Genomic DNA, 26460 nt, shown 5'->3' on the forward strand with positions numbered 1-26460 from the left:
TTGTCTTGCCACGTTTTGCCCTTTTTGAGTTCTTTCATTTAACTTTCTGCTTCTTCATTCTACTCCCTCATAAGTCTTAGATATGGAACATGTTCCACCATTTCTAAATAATGTAACAAAAATTTAATTTTCAATCTCTGTTATTTATACATTAATATTCTATTCTTAAAGATGATAACTTTCTGGAAGGGAATAACTCAAAAAATAAGAGTTTCAAATACTTGGGCAAACTCTTGGGAAAAAGCTCTTGCACGCTTTCTGTGATCCTTAAGTTGGCCTCCCGTTCTGCCCTCTCCTCCTGCCTCAATACAATGGTGGATATCAACAAGGTGTTGCTCTAGGCACCGAGATGCCCACAGTGAGCAAGTTGACTGGAGCCATGGGAACCAGAACTGGGATACTTACAAGGAGTCAAGTGGGGATTGTAAAACAGATCTGTGTTTTGCCATGTTCCTTGAAAGAAGCACATTAGCTTCTTTATATGTTAATATATTATAATAATATGTAATATTATATAATAATATACAATATATTATAATACTTAGTATACTAATACTTAGTAGATTTCCAAGTTATTAGAGTTTGTATGTATGATGAAGAAAATGGGGAGGGCTGAGGATGAGAAACTTCCATTTAATAAACTTGGTCAGCAGCCTAAAATTAGTGTTAGAAATATTCCTTAGCTGAGTAGAAACAAGATGATCAAATTTAAGCTACTGGCTTTAATAGTTGCCCAACATAATTTTCCAAGAGAAAAACTGAAACACTTATTCCAAGGAAGTCTAATAATATAATAATATTAAGTATACAACTGACCTTACTGATAGGCACTTTTTGGAACCAAAAAGAAATAGCATGAAATACAAATATTTGTTCAACTTCATTTGTGAATGTATGCAACACTCCCCCAACTACAGGCCATTCTTTTTACACACAATGAAAAGGAATAAATAGAATTTAAAATGGTTTTATTGCCTAAAGTAACACCTTAAACACTATCAACATGAACTGTCTTAATATCAGTTGATAAGGCCAATGCAACTTTTTTTTTTAAAATTGAGAGAGACAGATGCAGACTGAAAAACTGACAAAGGTGACAAATCTTGAGTGTAAGAGTCTTAGAGAAAGATCACTTCTGCAAGCTATACAATAGAGAAAAATATGTTTCATATGGAATGCAGTAAAGACTCTGAGTTTGATAGGTATGATCAATAAACCTCTCTCTCTCTCTGCATCTTTTAAGAGAGATCTCAAGTAACAGGGATTTATATATTAATGAGAAAATATCTATGAAATGTACTGGCTACTCACATGAAGGCTGAACTTGTCTAGGACTTTCAGAAAAATCCCTGAAAGTGTGTACATACTCTGTTACTCAGCTAATTTCCGCCCTGGGTCCTCATGTTTGTCTTGGAAAACATGCAAACAAAGGGGTTGAGTGCAAGATCCATCTTAAACGGGAGAGAGGCAAGGTGAATGGCTTGAAGCTTGAAACCCAGGAGGGTATCTGTCCTATTTCCACTGGATACCACCGCCCCTGCCCCACCAAGCTGGGTAATTCCATCTAACAAATAAAATATCACAGGGCATACTTCTAACGACTATCTGTATTTCATCAATCTTTGGGGTGATTTCTTTTCAATTTGGGTTTTAAAGCACCTCTAGGAAAGAGTGGGCTGTTCAGTTAGCTGCCTTGATTCCTTTGTCTGATTCAAATCATTAACAAGCACATCAGCAGATGATGCCAAGCATACAAAAGACATGTTCTAAACAACGGAACGCACGCCCCACATCTTAACCAGAAATTCACTACTCAGGCCCTCTCTGAACATCCAACACAATATGAATTGACACATGAATTTCACTTTCTTTTACTGTTAATCCTTCACTGTCTAGATATGGAAAATCATTTTGTTATAACAAAAATAGGATGAAAAGGCTCAAAAGAAAACTGGACAGGTGCTGAGACTAGGTGTCAAATTTTTAAAACACTCTTGAATGGCTCCATGAAATAACCGTATTTCCCAAAATACAGAATAATGAAAGGCTCTATAATATTCACTGTAATGCATAGTAGGAAATCAATACCAGCTATATGAGAGTTCTAACGCAAAATATGGAGAAAATCAGGTGTTATCTGATTTTCTATCTCAACATTAGAAAGTCTCATTCAGGAATCAATTCTCAGTGCCATCTGTATGAGACAGTCTTAATTTGGCATAACATTATTCTGACTGTTATACACCTGCTTGTTCTTGGAAAAATAGCAATTTTTCAACCTTAATAATCCTCATATCTTTTTAATTAATATAGATATTGAGATAAAAAATAAAACTCAGCTTTATGTCCAAAGAATTTCAGATGCTTCAGAGAACAAGGCAGATAATTCAGAATTACTTTATTTTGGATTACAGTTCTTTAAAAAAAAAAAAAAGACAAATGTTTTTACAAAAAAAATCTTCTAGGAAAGTCATTAAGATGACATGGCAATGAAGATAATTACATAAAAACACAGGAAGACCCAATGTCATCATGGTAATAAGATTCAAGCACCTATATGTCTGGATATGAGCTGGAGACAGCATCAATTAATCTTTCTTTTCTTTAATGAACCTTAATTTTCAGTCTCTCATGCTTATCACTTTTTAAAGAACACATGAAAAGCTGAATGAAAGAGGGAATTTAGACTGTTATGGTCATTTTTTAAAAAACTGATCAATCTGTAAGTCACTGAGAATTATAAAATGAAGAACTCCAATACAAGTCTGCCTTCAACTCAGCTATGACAGTCAAAACCCAAGAAAATTCATAGTGAATGGTTTGTAAAGGGGGCAAAAATGAACTACCTTCTGCCCAAAATTCTAACCAGTTTCCTACATACCAATTATCATGTTCTAACAATTGGCTGTTATACCTTTAATCATCATAAATATTTACAACAAGGCCAATGTCCTCAGGCTTTCGATTCAGGCTTTAAATTGTCCTCTAAGTAATTAACTGCTAAAATTACCCATTTGTCTAAAACTGATATAATGCAGACCATTAGTTAATAGTGAATATTTATTCCAGAAGGCCATACTGAGAACAGACACATTTTGTAGGCAATTAAAGTAGCAAAGTGATTACAGCAATTTAGTTAACATTGACAATTTTTCTTATGAGTTTATTCCAGTGCTTACACGGAATATACAGCATGAAAGATAAAACTTTAACAGATGTTCTGCTGGGATTTAATACAAAATTACCATAGACTAGCCTCTGCTTTACTATGAAATCATGAGTTATGTACTCTTTCAATTGTTCTTTTCTTCCCCCTCATTCTTCAGTGATGCATCACCTTTGTAACACTTGCAAGTCTACCTGATTCACAGTAAAGAACAATCGCCTCAATTCTCAGATGCGTGGCAACCCACCTTTTCACAATAAACAAGTATATATGAAATCTAAACAGATATGTACATTTTTATAATCCAAGATGAATGTTTAAAATATTTCCATATACTGTCATGCTGCATAGTGATGAAACCAAAAGTCAAAACTGTCAAATCTAGAAGCAAAAGGATTTGATCGCTATGTTTTCCTTCTGTTTACCATAATAAATATTCAGTATTTATTACATTCCTATCCTTTAATGATCTATGAACTATTTAACCAAATGCAGAGCTTCAGAGTTATTACAAGAACATGCTCTTTTAAAGATAATTGCTTATCTCACCTGGTTTTCACATCTTACATTTATAGAGAACCATTACAAGGTCTTATTTTAGCTCAACTGTTGTTGTTTTTTGTTAATCAGCATCTAGCACAGCATTATGAACAGTTGTTAACTTAGTAAATATTATTCTTACGTTCTTCATTTTGCATTCATCGATTTAAGTGACAAGAAGTATCACCACATGAAAAAAAATGTTAATCCATCACACAGAAATACCCATGGGACATCTGTCACTATGTCATAGTCAGACTTCTTTGAGAATAATTTCACCTGCAGTGCAGATCCTAAATGTAACCCTGGAGGAGTGCACTGTCTCTAAGCAGACAAAACTGTGAAGAAAAGCCAGTGCATGATTAGCTGAGTGGCCTCCCATGGAAACCAACATGGTAATGAGGGCTGTTTGCTTTCATGCACTACAATTCAGATGCCAAAACACAGGCATTAACAAGATGCATTCTATTTTTTAACTTCCCATACCCTCAGAGAAGGTATAAAAATTATCTTCAACATGAAAATGATGAAAAACCTATGTGAATGAGTACATATAAAGTCAGGTAAACAGGCTAATTACTGTAATTTAATATATGAATCATGCAATGTAAGGAAAAGAACATTGGACAAAGAATCAAAATGCTCTTTGACAAGTTCTTAATCTCAATGATTCTGATCTTTATATAAAATGTGGCAGCTGAAATGGATGACTGCTTTAGGATGCTAATCCTGGAATGAGCCTGGCTATAGCAGAATCACTTAAAGAAGTGTTTTTCTAACTACATCAACATGTAATATTGATTACATATTACATTTTATAATATTACATATTGATCGTAATATTGTACTGTATTATAATCATGTAAATGTTATTTACAGCTGAGCCATTAAGTTTTATATGACTACTTTCTTCCCCTGCACAATAATTGTTTTTCCTGGTGTTAGTAACTATCTAGTTCTTTTGTTGGTTGGTTTGCTTGCCTTTGTTGAATTTTCTTTGTGGTTATCACTAATTCGACACCAAATTCTTCTTCCATCTTATAAATCTGCTCAAACACATTTGGTATTCTATCTAACCCTTTCATCTTCTTAGAAATCTCTCCTGGAGACTTCTGACCTGCGCCAATCAGACTGACTGGTTACCCTTTCAGCTCGATGCACAGTTGTTATCCTGGGATTCTTTTCATCATTGTCTTGAGGATATCCATCTCTCTTTTGTGGTAGCCTCTACTACCTGGTTTCCTTTTCTTTTCTGCTTTGGTTTATTCCCTGAGTTATAGTGCAGTACATCTTCAAGTAGCTTCCTGAGAAAGGATGCAAGGTATGCAAACTTTTCGACTCCTTGAACACCTGAAAATAATTATCCTACTCTCACACTTCATTGATAGTTTGTATAGAATTGTAGATTGGAAACAATTTTACATTGGAATTTTCAAGTTGTTGTCCCACTTACATCTCCATTCCAGTGCTGCTGTTGAAGTTTAACACCACTGTAATTCTTGATCTTTAGTAGTAAACCTGTTCCCTTTCAGTAGGATCTTTCTTTGAAATCAGTGTTCTGAAAATTTGCAACAATAAATGTTATCATTTATCTATTATCATTAAATGTTCTGGGCATTTAATGGACCCTCTTAATCTTGAAGTTCACATCCTTCACATCTGGAAAAAGTATAGTTTAATGTTTATTGCTTTAATGACTCCCTCCTCTCTATTTTCTCCAGTCATTCAGATGGTTGATCCCCTGGACTGGACTCCAAATTTTCTGATACCTTCTTTCTCATGTTTCAGATTTGTATTTTAAGCTCTATTTTCTGGCAAACTTCTCCAACTTTTTCTTCCATCCATTTTTACTGTTGTTTTTAATTTCTGTCATCATATTTTGAATTTCCAAAGCTACTTCATGTCCACTAATTTCTCCTTTTTAAAAATAACATAGCATTGTGTTTTATAGATGTACTATTTTCTTTTACCTCTTGGAGAATATTATTGATAATTTTTTTGAAGTTTTCTTTCTTTCTTTCTCTGTGTAATCAATGCAAGCAACTTTGCTTCCTCTGAGTTACTTATTTGTCAATTGGGGTCTTCATTGTAGAATCACCTAGATTCTTTAGGTCTGTTCTCTTGGACTGATCAGATTCTCCACAAAGACGCTTACAACTTTCTACCTTGAGGCATGGGTCTGATACCTGTTTTCTGAAGCACCACAGTCCAGGCCCTGTCTCTCATATATATATATATTAAAGTTTTACAGATGACTCTGCTGTGGAGCCTAGTTTGAAGACCTCTTTGATGATGACCAAAGTTTCTTGCACTTAAATATTCCAAGCACTGAGACAATCCAGTACATTTTGGCAAAACCTCAAAAAGCCAAGACGTCAATAGGTATGGGGAAATGGAAACTTATATACCAACACCTATCACTGCCTTTCAGTTATTCAGAAAGGTATAAAAAGAGGTAAATCACATCATGCACTTTTGGAGGCAAAAATGTAGTAGAGTATCAATCTGTAACCATGTGAAACAATTTCTTAGTGAGAGTAGTTCCTGCTCCATATGACTAATATCTAGACTCAGTGTTGGCATCATATCTAATTTCTGTGACATTATTTATGCTAACTGCACATCTCATTCACCAGTGAGTTTCCACCACACCTTAGGAGGTATGAGCTCCTGCAGTAATAAACCTTGTTTAATGCCCCAGTACTACCTGAACTTGAAATAGGTAGCAAACACTAAGTATTTTAAGTACGAGGAATGATCGTAGGGTGAAAGAAAAGCTTGCAAAACTTGGGTAACAGCTGTTGAAACACAATTTCAAGGAGTGCAACCTAGTAACTGAAAACCAGTAACCTAGAAGCTCAATCTTTCCATGACCATTAAGAGATTAAGGAAAAATAAAATGTAACGGATGAAGCAGAATTTACAAAGGCTACAAAAATCACCAGTGATACTGGCAATGCTTTGTGGAATGAGCTCTCTTTATTTCACCAACAAACTTGCCCATAACTCATGACACACAGTGTTAGTGAAAAGACCAAACAAGGATAATGGAAATCCAGTGATGCCATGGTTTTTTGAAAAGGCTCAGGCCAGCTCTTTAATCTTAATCCTGTCACTGAATTTAAAGTCTGGAAATCAAATTTAGCTCAGAGTAGCCCCTGATTTCCACTGAGGCTGGTAGGCCCTGGGCTTCCACTAGCTGGCCTCTCTACAGATTCCCCAGGCTAAAGTGGGAAAAGGGGGCGGGGAGGGGGGAAGGAACTTGGAGATTGGGGTTGACACATATACATTATTGATACTATGCATAAAATGGACAACTGATGAGAACATACTGTATAGCACAGGGGACTCTACTTAATGCACTGTGGTGACCTAAATGGGAAGGAAATCCAAAAAAAGGGGGATATATATATATGTATAGCTGATTTATTTTGCTGTACAATAGAAACTAACACAACATTGTAAAGCAACTATACTCCAATAAAAATTAATTTAAAAAATAGATAAATAAATAAAAATAAAGTGAGAAACAGGAATAAGGATGTACTGTACTGTTGATTGTGAACCCAATCAACCCTAAGAAGAGAACATTAAATGTATAAATGAGACAATTTGAGATTTTTTTTTTTTTTTTTTTTTGCGGTGCGGTACGCGGGCCTCTCACCGCTGTGGCCTCTCCCGCTGCGGAGCACAGGCCCCGGACGCGCAGGCCCAGCGGCCATGGCTCACGGGCCCAGCCGCTCCGCGGCACGTGGGATCCTCCCGGACCGGGGCACGAACCCGCGCCCCCTGCATCAGCAGGCAGACGCTCAACCACTGCGCCACCAGGGAAGCCCCTGAGATGTTTTAATGTTAAAAAAAGAATTATGTATTAATTATAATACTAATGTTTAAAGTTAAATTTGAACATGAACAAGATTAAAAAACAAATCTCTTCATCTGTTAAAATTTCTTGCCCAATCTAACCACTAAAAAACTACCTATGTCAATGGATACAGATTTTTAAGAAAAGTGAATAGTCAAACAATTTAAAAGAAATCTAAACAAAACAAAAAATCACAACAACAAAAAAGGAGATATATGAAAAAATCAACAAATACTGTAAGTACCATATTGACTCTATTACTTATTTTAAAAACAATGTTTTGTCAGATTTCCTACAAGTTCCTACATTTTAAAATTGTACAACATAGATGACCACCATAAAAACCCTCATTATTAATTTCATATTAAAAAGCACCTATAATTCATTAAAGAAAAAAACCAACCCAATAGAAAAATGAATATATAAGAACAGGTAACTTGTAATAGCGGAATTACAAGTGGTCAAGAGACATGAAAAGATGCTCAATGTCACTAGCAGTCAAGAAAATGTCAACATAAAAAATATTTCATTTTTATTCATCAGAATGGCAAAAATCTAAATGACTGGTTAGTCAATCCTAGGGAATGTAGAGAAAAACAGTCCTTCTGTAATTTACAACCTTGTGGGCAAAGGTTCCAGTTAAATTCATTAAAACCGACATCACGTCTCTAATTAATAAAGAAAACCCATTAACTAGATATTCAAAAGAAATGAGTATAAAGGTTTTATACTAATATCTACTCTAGAATCATTTTTAATAGGAACATTTTGGAAACAACCTCAAGATCCATGAATAAAGAACAGTTGCAAATTACGGTTTATTCATACTATGGAATAATATGCAGTTATTAGAAAGACTGAACTACATAGTCATGTATTGATTTTAAAGGATATCTATGACATATTCTAAGAGGAAAAAAACGTTATACTATATATATATATTATTTTTATAAAGCAAAATGAAATAAACACATGTAATACCATACGTGCAAATATATCTCTCCTAGCAAAGGGAAAAGTACAGACGAGAAATATGCCACATTGCAAGAAAGGTGCAGATAATGAATGGGACGAAATGGAGACAAATAATTTTACTTCAAATACATTTATAAGTTTAGCCTTCAGATAAACTTTGGTATCTTCTAACTCCCTAACATATGCCAAGAAAGAATCTCCTGTTTTAAGCTTGAAATTTTTGGACAATTTCCCAAGATGGTTGCTACGTCAAATCTTAGAAAAACTTAGCTCTTTTTATACAAAGTAATCCAATTTCTGGTAAAAGAAATGAAAAAGAAAGCAGTAGGAAAAACCATTTTTATCTGTTTGTACAAACAAGTGAAAAATATGCACCATGAATTCACCACAACACTGTTTTGGATCATAATAGTACTTTATCTTAAAACCAATTGGTACTGCAGTATGGAGCTCCAAGCTAGAGCTACTGGAGATTCCCCTCTTCTGAAAACAGTGTTATGACAGGATTCCAGTGGATTTTACTCATTACTGGCAAATGTTTCTCCATGAAGAAAAAACAGGATAAGGTCTAAATAATAATACCACAGTGAAAATATTTAATGTCAAAGCATGGCTTCCAATGTCAAACCATAGCAATGACTATGGTTCACTTCAATATTACTTCTCTTTACACAATTTTTTTAAGTTATAGTAGAGAGATTAGATTTTCGCTCAAAACATGCACATGAAGAATGCTAACCCTTGACTTAAAAAGATCTTTTCCTACCTTCACATTATCTGGATGCAGCCCCCCAGGGTGCTTGTCCATGTACTGACATAAATCAGTATGCTAGAAGAAAAAGGGAAAAATGTATTAACATCCCTCTGGCTGTAACACAGTGAATCAATATTTTTTTACTTCAAAGTCATCATCACTTTCTGAACAAAGCAAATATAAGGCAAGTGGGTGGATTTTTTAGTGCATGCAGTTGCATGCTCCTCCGCCCCCTGTTTTAACCACAATCGAATCATTATCTTTGCCTCTAGGCTCTGTCTTACATTAAACATATCTGTGTATTAGAAGGAATTCATATCCACAACTTTTTACTTTGTTAAATGCCTAATTTTCTCCTCATTGAACATACATCTCTTAAATGGAAAAAAAAAAACCCTACCTAAAAATACAAGCCTTAACTTAAAAAAACTAAAGCACATACACACACACAATTAACCAATCCAATTACAATTTCAATTATCTTGTATTTTCCAAGTGGAAACGCAGGTTATGATTATTTATGTTATATGAGATGAAAATACTACAAACAGATCATTACAGTAAAATTAATCATTGGTTTTATTTGAGTTTTTCATAACTATATTCACTAAAAAATAATTTTCAGATTCTCAGAACTCTTGAATATATTTGAGAAAATATTTATTTACAAAACTTTATAAAGATTTACTTTATAAATCAATACAAATACTTTCAAAATTATAAATTAAGACAAATACATCCAGATATAACTTAAAAGGAATATCCCTAGATAGCAACTTATGCTGTTATTCCTTCAAATATCCCAAGCTCAATTTGCACACAATTATATATTTTCTTTTTAATGCTTTTTCTGTTTATATTATGAGTTACATAAAACTTGGAAAAAAACGCGTAGAGTTGCTATATAAATTTTTCTAATCTTATTGGAGGATACTGTAAGATTTGTGACATTGAAACATTTAATCATTCTGTAAAAGCCAATGATCATGATTATTCATGCCCCATTATCAGGCTTCAATTATTCAGGAATAATAAGTTTTTGATACCTTCAAGAACCTGTACCATGGCTATAGCCATGATGACAACAGTTCAGATTCCTTTACTGAGTTTTTATTGCATGCCAGGTGGTAACTCCCAAGGATACAAAGCAGAATTTAGCATTCATTCATTATTCATCACGTATTTCTTGAGTACTTATTATCTTCCAGGCACTACACTAATCACTAAAGGCATAGAATTCAATGAAATAGATGCTGGTGGAAAAAACCAGGCATGTCAGTAATTACAGTAGAGTATGTTGTATATTAAGAACAGTACTGGGTAATGTTTGAGGACATAGCAGAGGGGGAACTTATTGTGGTCTAAAGATTTCAGAAAGGCCTCCAGAAAGCATTACTTGTAAGTAACACCTGAATAGAGAATGAAAAAGGTCAGCCAATGGAAGAACAAAGGGAAAGAAGATGGGACAGAAGAAATGCTCTTAGATATATTTTGAGACAATATTGCCTTTATCTTGTACCACACCCAAGGTGTTTAGCTTCCAAATGAAAGTCAAGTTCCATGAGGACAGAAACTACATTTGATTTGGAAATTATTGTCTCTCTGGTCCAGTCAATGACAGCGAAGAAGAACTAAATAAATACAGGTGGAAACAGTTTTACATATAGTATAGCTCATTAAAAATGAGCCTAAAATATAATTATAATGGGTTCCATGGAGTTTTTCCTGACTATATAAAAGTTTTATTTCATGCATTTAATTAATTGAGGACTGATTTCTGGATCCCAAACTGCCACTTTGTAACTCCATACAATTAACCTCTCTGTCCTTTCAACTAAGGCTAACACCTTCCCTAGAGATTTCTGAAGAACATATAAAGTAGTACATGAAGCACTGACATATATACACTACCAAATATAAAATGGATGGCTAGTGGGAAGCTCCTGCATAGCACAGGGAGATCAGATCGATGCTCTGTGATGACCTAGAGGGGTGGGATAGGGAGGGTGGGAGGGAGGCTCAAGAGGGAAGGCATATGGGGATATATGTATACATATAGCTGATTCACTTTGTGTGCTGTACAGCAGAAACTAACACAACATTGCAAAGCAATTATACTCCATAGATATTAAATAAATAAATAAAACTAAATAAAATAGTACATGAGAAAGCAGTTTTTAATCAATAGCATGATACACAAAAATAAGGTAGTATTTAAGATACTGCCCATTATACAATAAGACCCATGAGGGGAAGAACTGTAATTTGCTCATTGCTTCACACACAACAAATAAAGTGGTAAATAGAAAGTACACCCAATCATAACAATAATCATATAGCCACATGTTAAAATTCCTATTAAAAATATATATTTTCAGTTTACAAAACAAAATCAAACTCACACAAGCTAAATATACACAACAAAAAATAACACAAAACCTGAAAATAAAGAAATAATACATCATATTATATATTACACATTTACATTATTTACGTTTTAGGATATTTATACTGGTAAATATCAATAAAAAAGCAAAAAATCAGCATATCAATATTAGACATATTAGAATTCAAGGAAAAAGTACTAAACATTTATGCACCTAGCAACATGGCATATCACTATGAAGCAAATATTGACCAAAATAAAAGAAGAAACTGAAAATTTCACAAAATCTTGAAGGGTTTAGCTTACCTCTTTCAAAAACCAACAAATGGAATTGACAAAAAAATAAGAATTCTATAAAGGATATGAGTAACACAGTTAAAAAGCATGTTTAATTTTGTGCCCAATAAACTTACGCTACACATGCTTAAAGAAGTGGAATGGTGTTGGGGACAACTTTCACCATATTTTATACTTGACATAAACGTATTAAATGCCGATTGTGCATAAATAAATAAGAAAAGTCTCTGCTCGCATAGAGCTTACGTTTTGTGGATTTTTACATACTTGTGCATTATTGTAATTTTTTTCCAAGATTAAAGTATTCAAGCTTTTTGTTTAAAAGTAAACAAACAAACAAATAAAAAACCCCACTAAACTATGAGGAAGGAAACATATCAGTAATGGGGAAAAAAGCTCCTGATGCTTATGGTACACATGACATCCTTCCGTGTATGTATGCATGCCCAATGACAGTGTAACATGAATTAAAGGAAGGAGGCCTCTCCAGAAATGAGATCTTGGGAAATTTAATAAAGATTTTTCCAAACCTTTTAAATTTTAAGATTCATATTTCCTTAGCTGTATAGCATGAAAATGTGTGTATGCATACACGCATGGCTATCTCTAGCTGTGTAGCCTTAGACAGGTTACACAACCTCTGTGTATCAGTATCTTCATCTATGTAATGAAGATAATCCTAGTATACCTACCTCATATGGATATTGTGAAAATTAATAACTAAATATCCATTACGGTTTTACTACACTGCCCAGTACATGGTAGATGCTACAGGTGATGATGATGATGATGATGATGATGATGATGATGATGATGATGATTTTCTGTAGTGTGTTTAGAGTAGGAAGGGATATTTGGGAGGACTGCAATTAAAAATGGAATGATAAATACCATCAGAAAACTGGAACTCTTAGAAGTAACATTTCATCCTTATATATGTGTTCTTCCTGTCTACATGCCCAGACATCCTCATTCAAACTCCACAGCTCTCTGCACACAACCTCTGAGACTACTTCTAGCAAATACACCATTAACCTCAGATTGCTCTGGGTGATTAGGGGCAAGAATCTGGAGAATCTCAAATGGAGGAAGAGACAAGAGGTAGTACAAGGTCTTATTTTTATACCCTAGCAAACTTCTGTTCTACCTGCATTAAAAACTGTTTCTTTTCCCTCTCTCTTTTTTAATACACAGTACTATGCCTGGAACTGCATTAGATGTGCCTAAATTACAAATTTCATCACATCTCTTCTTTCTTTTTAACTTCTCTCCTTAGTTCAACTCATTGGCTTATGTGACCTTTATGATTTGCACTGGTCCTGAAATACAGAACTAAACTTAACAATAATGCTGGGAGGTACTTCTCTGTCATTCCATTTTTTCAAGTCATCCTACACATACAAGTTCTGAACAGAAGGCCCCTATGGCACATGACCAACAGATCACTATCCACCGATGAGACACAGATAATCTCAGGTCCATCTGACTTCATCTCTATTTCTTGTCCTAACACTAAAAGGAGTATCTTTAGACTAGGTGCCTGGTGACTATATATCAAACCCAGTAACTTCCCCCTCCAATCTCTATCTTGGCTCTTGGCTAACATCGCTTCTTTCCCTCACTACATTATGCCTCACTTCATCTTCCTACACCCTCTTATTCACTCTATCACTGCTGCTGTTCTTCAGGGGAAGGCCTTCAGAAGCACTTGTGTCTGACAGGTTTATACCTGAATCCCTAAGAATACTTCATCAGTCTTCCGTGGAGTGCGTGGTTTTAAACGAAGCTATCAAGTGTGGCTAGATTTGCAGACCAAGAAGAGGAGTGACAGTAAAAAGGAGCTGTTAAGGTTCAGTCCCCACACTTGCATACATTTCTTTCAAAATCAAGTTCCTCCTTCCTCACTGTTGATTACCCATCAAGTAGCATTTATTTGAGAATTTACATAGGTGCAGGAGTGTTTCAAGGGGAAGGAATCTGAAGAACGTATCTGAAACCATAACACCCTAAACATAAACATTCTCTGTAAAGGAGCCACATTTACAGTTTAGGTTTCTCCATGTTGATTTCATTACTCTGTGGCTGGATCAATTTAGAAGGCAGGAGACAGATCTCTCTTCGTAAAAAGGCAGGATACAGAAAGACCACAAAATATCGAAAAGACTTCTTACTCATAAGCACTTTCACACAGTAGAATCTGTTAATTTCAATCATATGTAGACCTGAGAACTGCATGACTAACAGTACACAGCCATGAGTCTTAAAGAGAAAGACATAAAAGGAAATTACAAAGATAAATTATAGATATGATGACAATTTCAAAACAGGCCTGAGTGGAGAACAGCCCTTCAAAAGAGTACCAGGAAAGAAAGTCCAGCCAAAGAAAAAGATGAGAAACTAGCTGGACCATGACATTCACCTTTTCATATTTTCCACTCTCCATTCCTTACTCTTTTTGAAACTGACTTTGGGTGAGGGGAAAGAAGCAATATACTGCCACTGAAAGCCACTGGTAAAAAGGCTCTCTGAAGACCACAGAGTCAGAAAAGCTCTTAGACATGAGTTTACCCAAATTCCTGGGCAGAAACAAGTATAAGTCAATTATTAAGTAGGCTTCATCATTTAGTATGTGCTTATGTTTCTTTTTAATCAATGTACCATCCATGAAGTGAGGTTTTCCAATTTTTGGCCCTTCAAATGATCAGACCTCTTACTCAAGAGATATCAAGTTCCTCAGAGAAATTATGCTTTTGTATTAGCACTGGTCTTCAGACTGGACTTTTCTCAGTAAGCAGGAATCTAAATAGAGCCCCTTCCCTAAAACATGCATTTTTTCCAGTCTCTTATGCTAAGCATGGTGTCTACAATATTTGTCAGCTAATTTTGATGTTTTTCAGAAGCACTGACAAAATATGACATTGAAAATAGCACAGCCCTATTTTCCAGCATCTAGGCTAAAAATAAGGCTGTCTTTCCATGGGGATAACCATCAGAAATCCTCATTGTGAAGTTATGTTACACACAGCCTCCACATTCTTTACTTCTTTTCATTTAGTTTTCGATTTTGACAGCAAGAGAAGAGTCAGTATATTCAGGCTTAGTGTAATTTTTAAACCATTAAAAACAAAACTGCTTCGCAAGAATAAGAATATGGAAAGATTCCAGAAGATAATAAAACTAATTCTGAATTTCTTTCTTCTTAAGGAATAGGCTTATTTTATGAATAAATACCAAGCCTCAGCTATACTTTTATTTTGAAATTAATGAAAAGACTTATAAAACAAAAAACATTAAGTGAAAACACGTGATTTAAAAAAAAAAAGATGGGATATGTCAAGAACTAGTTGATAACATGTACAACTTGAAAGCATAAAAATATAGAGCCCTTCTTTTCCGGACTGACTTTGATTGTTTAAGGAGCTCCCTGGTCCTCATCTCAGTTTGATTACACTCCAATTTCTTCCTTATAATGAGTAAGTGACCCATTATAAAAAACCTTTAAATAGTACTCTGACTGGTAAGAGAGCAAATCAAGAAATCTGCAAATATCTAAAGGACAAGAGCAATTATTTCCACTCTTCAGTGGTACCACACGGGGTCCCAAAATTAATGGCAACAATGGCAACTTAAGTGTCTCCAAGGCAGCAAGTGTGGCAGACGCTTACTTGTGATGCTTAATCTACTACTGGCTAATGTCACCTTTATTACCATTGTCCCATGTCTGGGACACACCACATGCACTCTAACTAAAACCACACTTTAAGAATAGTTGCGCATTTTGGTAGAACTCACTATGGTTTTAGTTTTTAATCTGTTTCACCTGTAGCTCATTAAAGTTGTGTGATTCACTGGGGAATAGCTGCTGCTAGAGGCAACTGAAGAAAACTTATAGAAGTTGAGTCCTCCTTTCTTCTACAGCAGTCAATGCCATTTCCTCTGGCTACAATCTCTGTTTTAATCAGACTGTACTGCTGTAAAAATTAATACATCAAATTACTGAGCAGCTAGTTTCAAACTGCTCTTATATGAAGTCCACAGGCTTAAACCGACTTTGCATTTTTTTCCGTTAAGCTTTATAGTACTCATTTATTTATTCCCAAATCATAATTAATAAAATTTTAATGTTGTGAGTTCCAATACATAAGCACTGTTCATTAGTGAGAAAAAATGGAAAGAAACATTAATCAACTTCCCCTTTAAAACAAAACCATAGCCGTTCAAGATGCTTTATAGAGAAGGTTTGTACCCGCTATATACCACAGGGACCCACTTTTAAAACAGTGGTTAAAAAATAATTTATTTTAAAGTTTGTAAGTATTCTATTAAATGTTATTTAGGCTTTTTGCAAATGCATTGAAATCCCTTTTCTTTAATGACAAAAACAAGACATTCATGAACAAGTACAAAAGTACTATCTCTTCCCTCAGAAATGAAAATTCTAATGATGATTACTGTGCCTTAAGTTGCATCATAGGACGTGGTATGACAATAGAGAAAATACGGTCTTCCAATCTGTTCCATATACCCAAAATTATGTTCTTAAATGGAATATTCTCAAATATTCTACTGTTCTTGTAAAGACTTATTTTATATATTCCAAAGCCTGTTTCTAGGTTATTTTATTTTCACCTGTTTTTACGCCACTTAGGAAATGTTTGAAATTCTGCCAGTAAACCACACACATATTTCCTGGGGAGGGCAAGGGTAGTTAACATACGCAACAGTTAATACTATATAAAAATCCTCTCATAGTAATCACACTGTCTTGGCTTATTCCTAATTAAATTAGTCATTTCTTTTTTTATCATATAATGTATTTTTGTCCTTTTGGGACATAACAAACCTAAATGTGACTTAGTGATCCCATCATTCTAACTAATTGGTTTCAGCTGTCATTTCTGAATCTAAAATGCATGGGCAGCCTGGGGATGGTGACTGGAACAGGAAGCATTTCCAACCACATTCCCATTGTGTAAAACCAGCAACCTGAAAGATCTTTTCCACTAAAACAAAAAACTTACTATTTGGCTTCTGGCAATGACACTACAGGTAGAGAGATTGTATAGGTCTACCCAGGCGGTAAGACTGTCATGAGTCATTTTTCTCACATAAAGAGAATGCAGACATTTATTTTCCAGTAGTTCAAGTGTCTGAAGTAGTTTCAATATTGTAGGGGGTAATTCATAAACCAAACACATATCTATATCCATATATCTATGTCCATATCACTTCATAATACTTATAGGGGGGTATAAATGATAGTCCTTTTTTAAATTAAATAAATTGAAAGTATAGATTTGGGAAGTTTCAAAAATGGTGAAATCTTCTAGAAGAAGAACACTGGTTCTACAGAACCAAATGCTATTACTGCATTAGAAGACTGTATAAACGTGCTCTCTTGAAACAGTGAAGGAAAGACTACTCAGCATGGTTTATATGTCCTCTGGCACACCATTCACAAGCCTAAAACATATAATAAATTTTAACAGAGTCAAATAGACACTTTAAAAAGATTTTCATGCTATTCTGAAGCCACGTTTAAAAGGAAAAATAAAAGGCCAATGGGTATAAAGAATGGAAAGCTCTGATCATCCAACATCCTCAAGAATTTGAAAAAGAAAAGGTTAACAAAGTGGGCCACAAAAAAATTTTTGGAGTCGAAGTATGAGATGGAAAAAAAAAAAGGAACTGGAATAGTTCTCAGGAATATATTAACTCTGAAAACCCTTCTGGAGCTGCCCTGCTGGAAATATGAGAGATCCTGAAATTATAAGGTAAAAGTAACATGAGTGAAAAGATTAGAAACAGAGGAAAAGAGGAGAGAGGGAGGAGAAACAGAGGGAGAGAAGACAGAGGAATCAAAGGTGGCTATCCTGGATAACTTTTTCTGGCTACAAAGTAGGAAAGACGAGCCTTTTTTATAATCTGGGTTCTAAGGGTTAAGAATAACACCCACATAGGGACTGATCATACCAGATGTGTGTTTCAGAAAACTTTATGAAATATACTGTATAATGAGCTTCAGGTACATGGGTTTTTTTTTTAATTTTTATCGCAGTATAGTTGATTTATAATGTTACATGTTATTCTTCATTTTAAAAATAGTAATTCTGGAACACATAATCACAAGGAAAATATTAAACAATTATAACTTGTTAACGTTGTCACCCTGTCTTTTTTTTTGGCATACCAACTGATATTCAAAATATATTTTCAAACTTATAGTGGGTAAAGTATTGCAAATGTATAAAGATGGATAAACAGTATTCACTATTCAAGAGCTTACTGATGACCAGGGGGGAAATAAGAACGATAACTCAATAATAGTCTCTCTCTTACCTTAAATGAAACATTTATAGCTTTGTTCCTATCATTTGACCAAGTAGTGACAACTTTAGGTGTTTTTTTTCCCCAAGGAAATACAGAAGGATATATTAGAAGGAATGTTATTAAGATATTACAATGCAAAATACCTTAGAGTTATTAAACATGGTTATGAATATCTGATTATTTATGGAACAAGAGCTGTGTGCTACAGACTCCAAAATGGGACAAATCAAAATCTCTTGAGCAGGCAAAATAGTTTGAAAGATAAGTTTATACTACAAATGTAAAGCTCATTTATAGCTTCAATTAAATCCCTGGCTGGTGGGAATACAAATAATTTAGAATGATAAAGCTTTCGGGGAAAGTCCTGACAAACAGTGAAGTATACGAAATGTATGTTTGTTATATATGATGAAAGAGACAACTTATATTGCTATTCCTGTGGCACACCTGAAGCATAAGTACATTATAAGGTAATGTACTTACATTTAGGTAAGATCTATTTTTTTCATTATGTTAAATTATTTCAATATAGTACATAAAGGGGCAAAGATAGTTTAGGTTTCCTCAAACTCTGTGAGTAAAAGGATCACACCAACATTATTTTTTTTAATGCAAGTTTTTACCTACAGGGTCTAATGCTCTGAAGCATGAGAAATTGAAGAGTAGTGAAACATATTGTTAAGGATCCACAAAAAATTGTAAAAGTTTTGTTTGAAGTAGCTCTTTTAATAGCAAAGAATAAAAAGACCTCAGATCACAGAGGGGGTTAAAAAACAAAACCCCATGAATTCTTGTATTCTGAGTACCGCCAAAAGTTAAAATGAAGTAGAGATTCCAAAGTATCTTTTTTTTTAGCATCTACAGTCAAAAGTCAAATTGCTGGCTTACCTGACCTAAAAAAAATTTACCAAAGAGTAAATCATCACTCTTTTTCTTTTCTTTCACTACTTGCTTTTGCTCAATCCATGTACAAAGGAAATGTGCTTAATTCCTTGCCATGCATGAGTATGAAATTAAAGATACCCTGGAAAAAGAACTGCTTTATTTTTCTTTCTCCATCATTAGACACTTGCAAACTTGCCAAGATAATAACTTTCCCAGGAGCTTGACATATTTGCCAGATATAGTTGATATTCTGAATATGAATTCTGAAACTTCAAGAAGTGAAGACCAACATTATTGCTCCTCATGATGTTTTAAACTTTTATACCAAAATCTAGTTATATATTCAGTGAATCAGAGCTAAAAATATCTTTTCATTTTCCTGACTGTACAATTTGCCATAAAAAGGTTACTAAAAAATATTTCAAGAGAAAGAATAAAGTCTCACTGAGTTTGTCTGGGATGAATTCAGGAAGTGCTTTCCTGATGCTGTGGTTGAAAATACCATTTGAAAGTCAGTCTTAGCAAAATTTAATAGAAGTTATTGGAGCTTAAATTTTAAATCAGTCACTAAAAAATTGTTAGAAAATCATTGTGGAGAATTTTGGGCAAAACATTTCAATATTTACTTCAAAATAAATTAGTAGGCCTAGCACATAATTATTATAATCAACAAAGTCGGTTGTAATAATTTGTATCAAGAAAAACATAGCAAACGCCATTCTTGACATAGAAGGTGACCACATTTGTACTTGACCCTTGATGCTATGTATGATACAAAAGCTTATCGTAAGCAAGCTGATTTAGTGCCCTTATTGATAAAACATGTAGTTTTTAAATGTTAAAAAACCAGAATCAAGTGTTTAATATTTTAAAATAATCATTATTTAAAGTTGTTTTATTAAGAATTTTAAATTTATCCAAAATTTAAAATGGTATCAAAGAAAAGCACGGGATTTTTATACTAATGCAAAGGGTGCATGAATTTTAAAATGTAGATAAACTTTGGTACATAACTACATTTATTGATTTGGAACAATGGTAGCATTAACTTCTGTAAGTTTTTAAAAAGGTTAAAAAACAGCGTATGTACTACATAAGTATAGTGTACACATAAATATACATATATACATGCATACAACATGCATGTGAGTATGAATCATAAAAGGAGTCTTCAAAAGAAAAACACATGGTAGCACTGGCTTTCTCTAGAGTAGTTGGATACTAAGTAATCTGGGATATGTCCGTCAAGACAGGCCAACTTATGCTGCTGTGATAACAAATAACTCTTGTTCACAATTTATTGGCCAAAGCAATCCACAAGGCCATGCCCTAGTTTAATAGGGAAGGGAGGTATAATCTTCCTGCAGGGGTTGGGATCCAAATACCAGAAAACAGTAATACAGTCATCTACATTAAGCAAATTATACTCAATTTATTTTTTTACTCTACAATAGTGAGAATGATAAATACATATACATATATATTTGCATTGAATTTTATTTTTAATACTTTTTTTTGATGTGGACCATTTTTTAAGTTGTTACTGAATTTGTTACAATATTGCTTCTGTTTTATGCTTTTTTTTTTTTGGTTTTTTGGCCCTGAGGCATGTGGGACCTTAGCTCCCTGACCAGGGATCGAACCCTCACCCCGTGCATTGGAAGGTGAAGTCTTAACCACCGGACTGCCAGGGAAGTCCCTTGCATTGAACTTTAAAAGAAACTTTTGTCAAGGATTTAATAACTTCAAAAAGGATGCTACAGTTTTATGAACTCAATTATTTCTCATCCAAAGTTAACTTTTCTAGAAATTCTTGCTATACCAGGTTATCTTTCTCCCCTCTGAACTCTGAAAATCTTTTGATTTTCTGGTATATGTCTGATATATTTGGATATGTAAATCAGAACCCCATATTTTAACAGTAACTTCCCTAAAAGATAACAAATCCCTATTAAATTAAAGGGTTAAATTGCATTTTAAAATTAATCTTGGGCTTCCCTGGTGGCGCAGTGGTTAAGAATCCACCTGCCAATGCAGGGGACACAGGTTCGGGCCCTAGTCCTGGAAGATCGCACTTGCCTCAGAGCGACTAAGCCGGTCTGCCACAGCTACCGAGCCTGCGCTCTAGAGCCCGCGAGCCACAACTGCTGAAGCCCGCACACCTAGCCCATGCTCCACAACAAGAGAAGCCACCGCAATGAGAAGCCTGCGCACTGCAACGAAGAGTAGCCCCCGCTCACCGCAACTAAAGAAAACTTGTGCACAGCAACGAAGACCCAATGCAGCCAAAAATAAATAAATAAATAAATAATTTAATTAACTTTAAAAAAAATAAAATTAATCTTTATGACACTATGCCATAGGTTGGGTTCTCCAGGTGGAGTCTGGGGCTACAGTATGCATATTATGTAAAAGGAATGAAATGTTTATTAGGTGAAACGAATGAAAAGAAAGCAGGATTGGACAAAGGACGTGAAAATGTGATGCAGGCCAATAAAGCCTCGGCCAACCTAGCCACAGATTTGCCCTGTGTTCACCAGAAATGGCCAGGCCTTTATACCTCCGCCTCACATAGTCACCAGATACAGGATGCCTGTGGAAAGTCACGACCTCATTCAAGATGGGTCCCTGAAGCTGAGCCAGATCCCTATTTGCTGACGGAGATGCATTCTGGTGACCATATAGCTATGCTTGCTGTAGCTAGGCAGCAAGTTCTCCTTTAAAGAGGATATGGACCCCATATCTTTGTGTCTGTTACGCTCTGTAAGGGTGTTCTAATGAAAACCTTGAAAAATGACTCTACATTTATAGTACACACACACACACACACACACACACAATCATATCTGGTGCACCCACTTTATGGGAAAAAAATACAATTTGGCAGAGATTTATAGAGTTCCTAGTGTAACTGTACTAAGAGACACACCAAATGAGAAATCAGCCCCTGCCCTCAGGAAACTAGCTGCCCATGCATCTTACACAGATGTCACAATGATAGAAAAATAATCAAGTTGTCCTGCTCACCCTTTGCAAGATACTACTCAGTTCACTGTATTTTTACTCAGGTAAAATCTGATTAAAAAAAAAACAAAAAAAACTTTAATCCTCTCTTCTTTTCTTCTAATAAATATTCCGTTACTAATCATCCCTCCCCACACCTCTTCTCCCCAGCATTGCTGACTTTATGTCTTGTTGTTAGAATTAGATACTGTTTCCCAATACATATCCTAAAATCCTAGCTAAAATACTCAACATTTTGGCTTTCCCTGCTGCTTCTAACTTCCCTATCCAAGTAGAAAGATAAAGAGGAGAAAAGGGAACCAATTCAATCTTCCAAATGTTCCTGATGATGGCTGAAATGAGATTCAAAGCTTTAAAACAAAGATCACATATTCAAGAAAAAAGGAAAAACCCAGAAGAAGGAAAATTCCTACTTAGCAAATAGCTGCCATGACAAATTTGTTTTTCAGTTTCTCAATTATGAAATAAAAACGAGGCATGAGCATCTGTTGGGGATTTATAACTGGACTCCTATCTGCCAGGGAAAAAGGAGTAAATCACTCAGTTGAAATTGGAGGTTAACTTAGAACGATAAAGTTCATATTTTCAAAAGGAAGTTTCTAATCATACACAGCAATCAAAAGCCTAATGAACCTGCAAAATAAGCAACCTATACATTCTTAATAATTATGTTTTAAAATCAGAATGCGTCACCATTTTTTATTCCGTATACATACACTTACATTGTAAAAAGCTTCTTATTGGCTTTGAAACGCTCTCAAATGTATGAGTGTGTGTTTATACAGCCTATCAACATCCCACAATCATCATAACAAACTACAAGAAAAAACAAACAAAATGACTAACTGACCAATTAACAATCATAAATATTTTCCATCAAGACAGGACATCCTAATAAAGGCATGGTCACACTTTAGACACTGCTTGTGTGCCTAAAACTTTACTGATGGGATGATAATCTAATAACAGTTCACTCAAATATCTTCACTCCCACTAGCCTTGACACATCTGATGATAAACTCTGATAATTGATAAATAGCAAAGATTTATATACTTTACAACCATTAAAGTGAAAAAATTATCTAGTTACACAGTGGTTTACACAATGACAAGCTCAAGCATTTGCTCATGTTTAAACTTATTAAGAATGGATGCAATTCCAAGGTAAAGATGGCAAACTGGACATATGTACCCATTCTGTACTCTCTTGAATCCCCACTCACCAAAATTTTAGAAGCTCCAAAACAGATGGTAGCAAGTTTAGCATACAAAATGCAAACAAACAACAAATGATTATTAAACTGGCAGCAGGGAAAGCCTAGAAGCAGCCTTATTTATATGACAGAACAACCAAAAGGCTCAGGGCTGACACCAGAAAGTGGGAATGACCAGAAGGTCTATATATAGAGGTCTAAAATATGAAAGCGTGATTGGAAGTCTTTTCAGTAGATATTTAATCCTTATATCCCTTATCCCCCTCTGCTTACATAGGTAACTGCCTCTACCAAACCCAGAGAGGGTAAAACAGAGAACTGGGAAACCCAACCAGTTAGGAACAGGGATACCATCCTGAAACAGGAGGATTAAGTGGATTTCCATCTCCCACTCTGCTTCCAGAAGATTGTCAACTAGGACTCTATCTTCTAGGCAGGAGTTTAGGAGAATTTTTACCAGGAATCTTACAGCACTGCAGGAAAGATGGATAGTGATATATCAAGGGTTTCTCAACAAAACGGCTTCATCAGTTCCTACAGTGAAATTCATGGTGAACCAGCTACCCAGCACACTTGGAGCACCCAATCAGGGTGTTACTGCACCACTTTTAAGTTATGGCCAGACAACTAAGAATCACCAGTTATCACTCCACAGCCTCTAATATTAAAGACAGAGACCAAAACAAACCAGAAGAAAAAAAACTCAGTAGAAACAGAGAAAATACTATTAAAAAAGCTTCAAAAAAAGATCATTAATATTTTCAGTGAGTTAAGAAAATATATTGCAATCTTGAAACAAGAAAAGGATATTATAAAATGGAATATTCTGGGAACAAAAAGGTCTCTTAGAAATTAATAATATTAAAAATTTTAAATTTCAATAGAATAGGTGAAACACAAAGTTGAGAAAATGTCCCTTAATGATGAGCTAAAGGAAAAAATAATTAGAATATAAGAGAGAAAAGATAAGAAAATTAGAAGAGCAATCCAGGAGGTCCAACATTTACATAATAGAAGATCCAAAAAGAAAAGAAAAAGTGAAGGGAGGAACTCATAACAAAATAATTTAAGATACTTTCCTGGAACAGAAGGACATATGCACATTAAAATAGCTTGACCTCATTAGTCACCAGTCACGAGGGAAATACAAAACAAAATGACAAGAAGAAACTATTATACACCCCCATCACCAAAAAGGCATACAATAACAAGTACTGGAGAGGGTGTGGAAAAATCGGAAACCCCACACACTGCTGGCTACATTGTAAAACGGTGAATGCAATTTGCAACATAGTTTGAGACAATCCCTCAAAAATTTAAAGATAGTCATCAGATGACTCAGCACTCCCATTCCTACCTATATACTCAAAAGAATTGAAAACAGGGACTCAAAACAAATGACTATACACAAATGTTCACAGCAGCACTATTCACAGGAGCCAAAAGGCGAAAACAACTCAAATGTACATCAGCTGATGAATGGATAAACAAATGTGATATTATCTTGTTAACCAAGATTTCAGAAATTGAAATCTAATTGAAATAGAGAGGCTTTATTTGGGGTGTGTCAGACTACATGTAGGAGACACAAATTCAAGAAACACTTGAATTGTGTTCTGTAGCACTACAAAATGGAGGAAGCTTATAAAGGCAGAAATTGCGAGGCCACAGTTAGCTACCTAAATTGTTTGTCAAGAATTATAATTGGAACAGGCAAGAAGTAAGGGTGCTTGTTAAGCAAGGACTGGTTGGGGTCTGAAGCGGTTGCATAGTTACAAGGGGTGGGGACCTTGAGACTATATAAAGTTGCAGCTGAGGGATGTTGTTCTAAACACAGCTGGTGGTATCATAGGGTTTGATATAGTTCAGAGCAAATTCAAATGCTCAGTGGGGCAGAGATGTGTCTGAAACCAGAACCTCAATGACTGCCTGACACCCTTTTTGTCTGCCTGATCTATGATTATGCCATTATAATTTCAATTTGTCATCAATCCATATACCATGGACAATTATTCAGCCACAAAAAAGAATGAAGTACTGATACAGGCTACAACATGAATGAACTTTAAAAGCATTATACTAAGTGAAAGAAACCTGCACAAAAAGTCACATATTAATGATTCCATTTAGATAAAATGTCCAGGCAAATCTATAGAGATATAAAGTATATTAGTGATTGCTAGCAGTTAGAAGGGTAAAGAATTCAGGGTGACTGCTAATGGACATGGGACTTCTGTTTAGGGTGATGAAATTTTCTAAAATTAGGTAGCAGTGATCGTTCCCAAACTCTGAGAATATACTAAAAACCACCGAATTATACACTTTAAAAGAGTGAATTTTGTTATGTGAATTGTTGTATTAAAAAAAAAGAGAATGGAAAGACACGAGTTTCCAGATTGAAAAGGTGCACTGAATGAAAACAAAGCTACATCTTGGTCAACTCTTTGCTTCATCATGAAATTTCAAAACACTGGAAATAAAGAGAAGTATTTTAACAGAAACAGTGGAAACTAGACAACAATGGAGCAATTTCACTGAAATTCTAATGAAATTATTTCCAACCAAGAAACCTATATCTAGCCAAAATGTCAATCAAACATAAGTGCAGAATAAAGATATTTTCAGCAATGCAATGTCTCAAATAAAAAAATGTCCCACACACTCTTTCCTAGAAAGCTACTAGAAATTGTGTTCACCCCAAAACAAAACAACATGAGATGGAGGAAAAAAGAGCTCCAGCCCAGTAGCGAGGGGAGGGGCACCGCAGGAAACCAGTGACAGGAGATGCCCCAGGCAGAGGCTTGGGGAGATCTTGAATTAATGGTAGAAATGAAAACTGGGCAATTATTAATTTCAGGGAAAACAAAAAAGCAATCACAGTATACTACATGCCTCAGCTATAAACAAGATTTATATTGACATAATAATGTAAATTTTGAATTTCTGATCTAATCAAGATTATAATATACCTATATTGAGAGGATGGAAGGTTGGGAGGGTGGCAGGATAGGATGTTCACTTGTT

General features: G+C 34.9%; 1 protein-coding gene across 1 annotated transcript in view; it reads right to left on the minus strand.

Moving 5' to 3' along the window:
- The window catches only part of CDK14 (cyclin dependent kinase 14), a 554405-nt gene that overhangs the window by 292629 nt on the left and 235316 nt on the right, over positions 1 to 26460 (minus strand). The window contains exon 6 of the mRNA XM_082846673.1: positions 9313 to 9375. Coding sequence (XP_082702799.1) covers positions 9313 to 9375 — 63 coding nt within the window. The remainder of the gene's footprint in view (positions 1 to 9312; positions 9376 to 26460) is intronic.

Source organism: Leucopleurus acutus, assembly GCF_964270905.1.
Source record: "Leucopleurus acutus genome assembly, chromosome: 9".
In the NCBI taxonomy this organism is placed as follows: domain Eukaryota; kingdom Metazoa; phylum Chordata; class Mammalia; order Artiodactyla; family Delphinidae; genus Leucopleurus; species Leucopleurus acutus.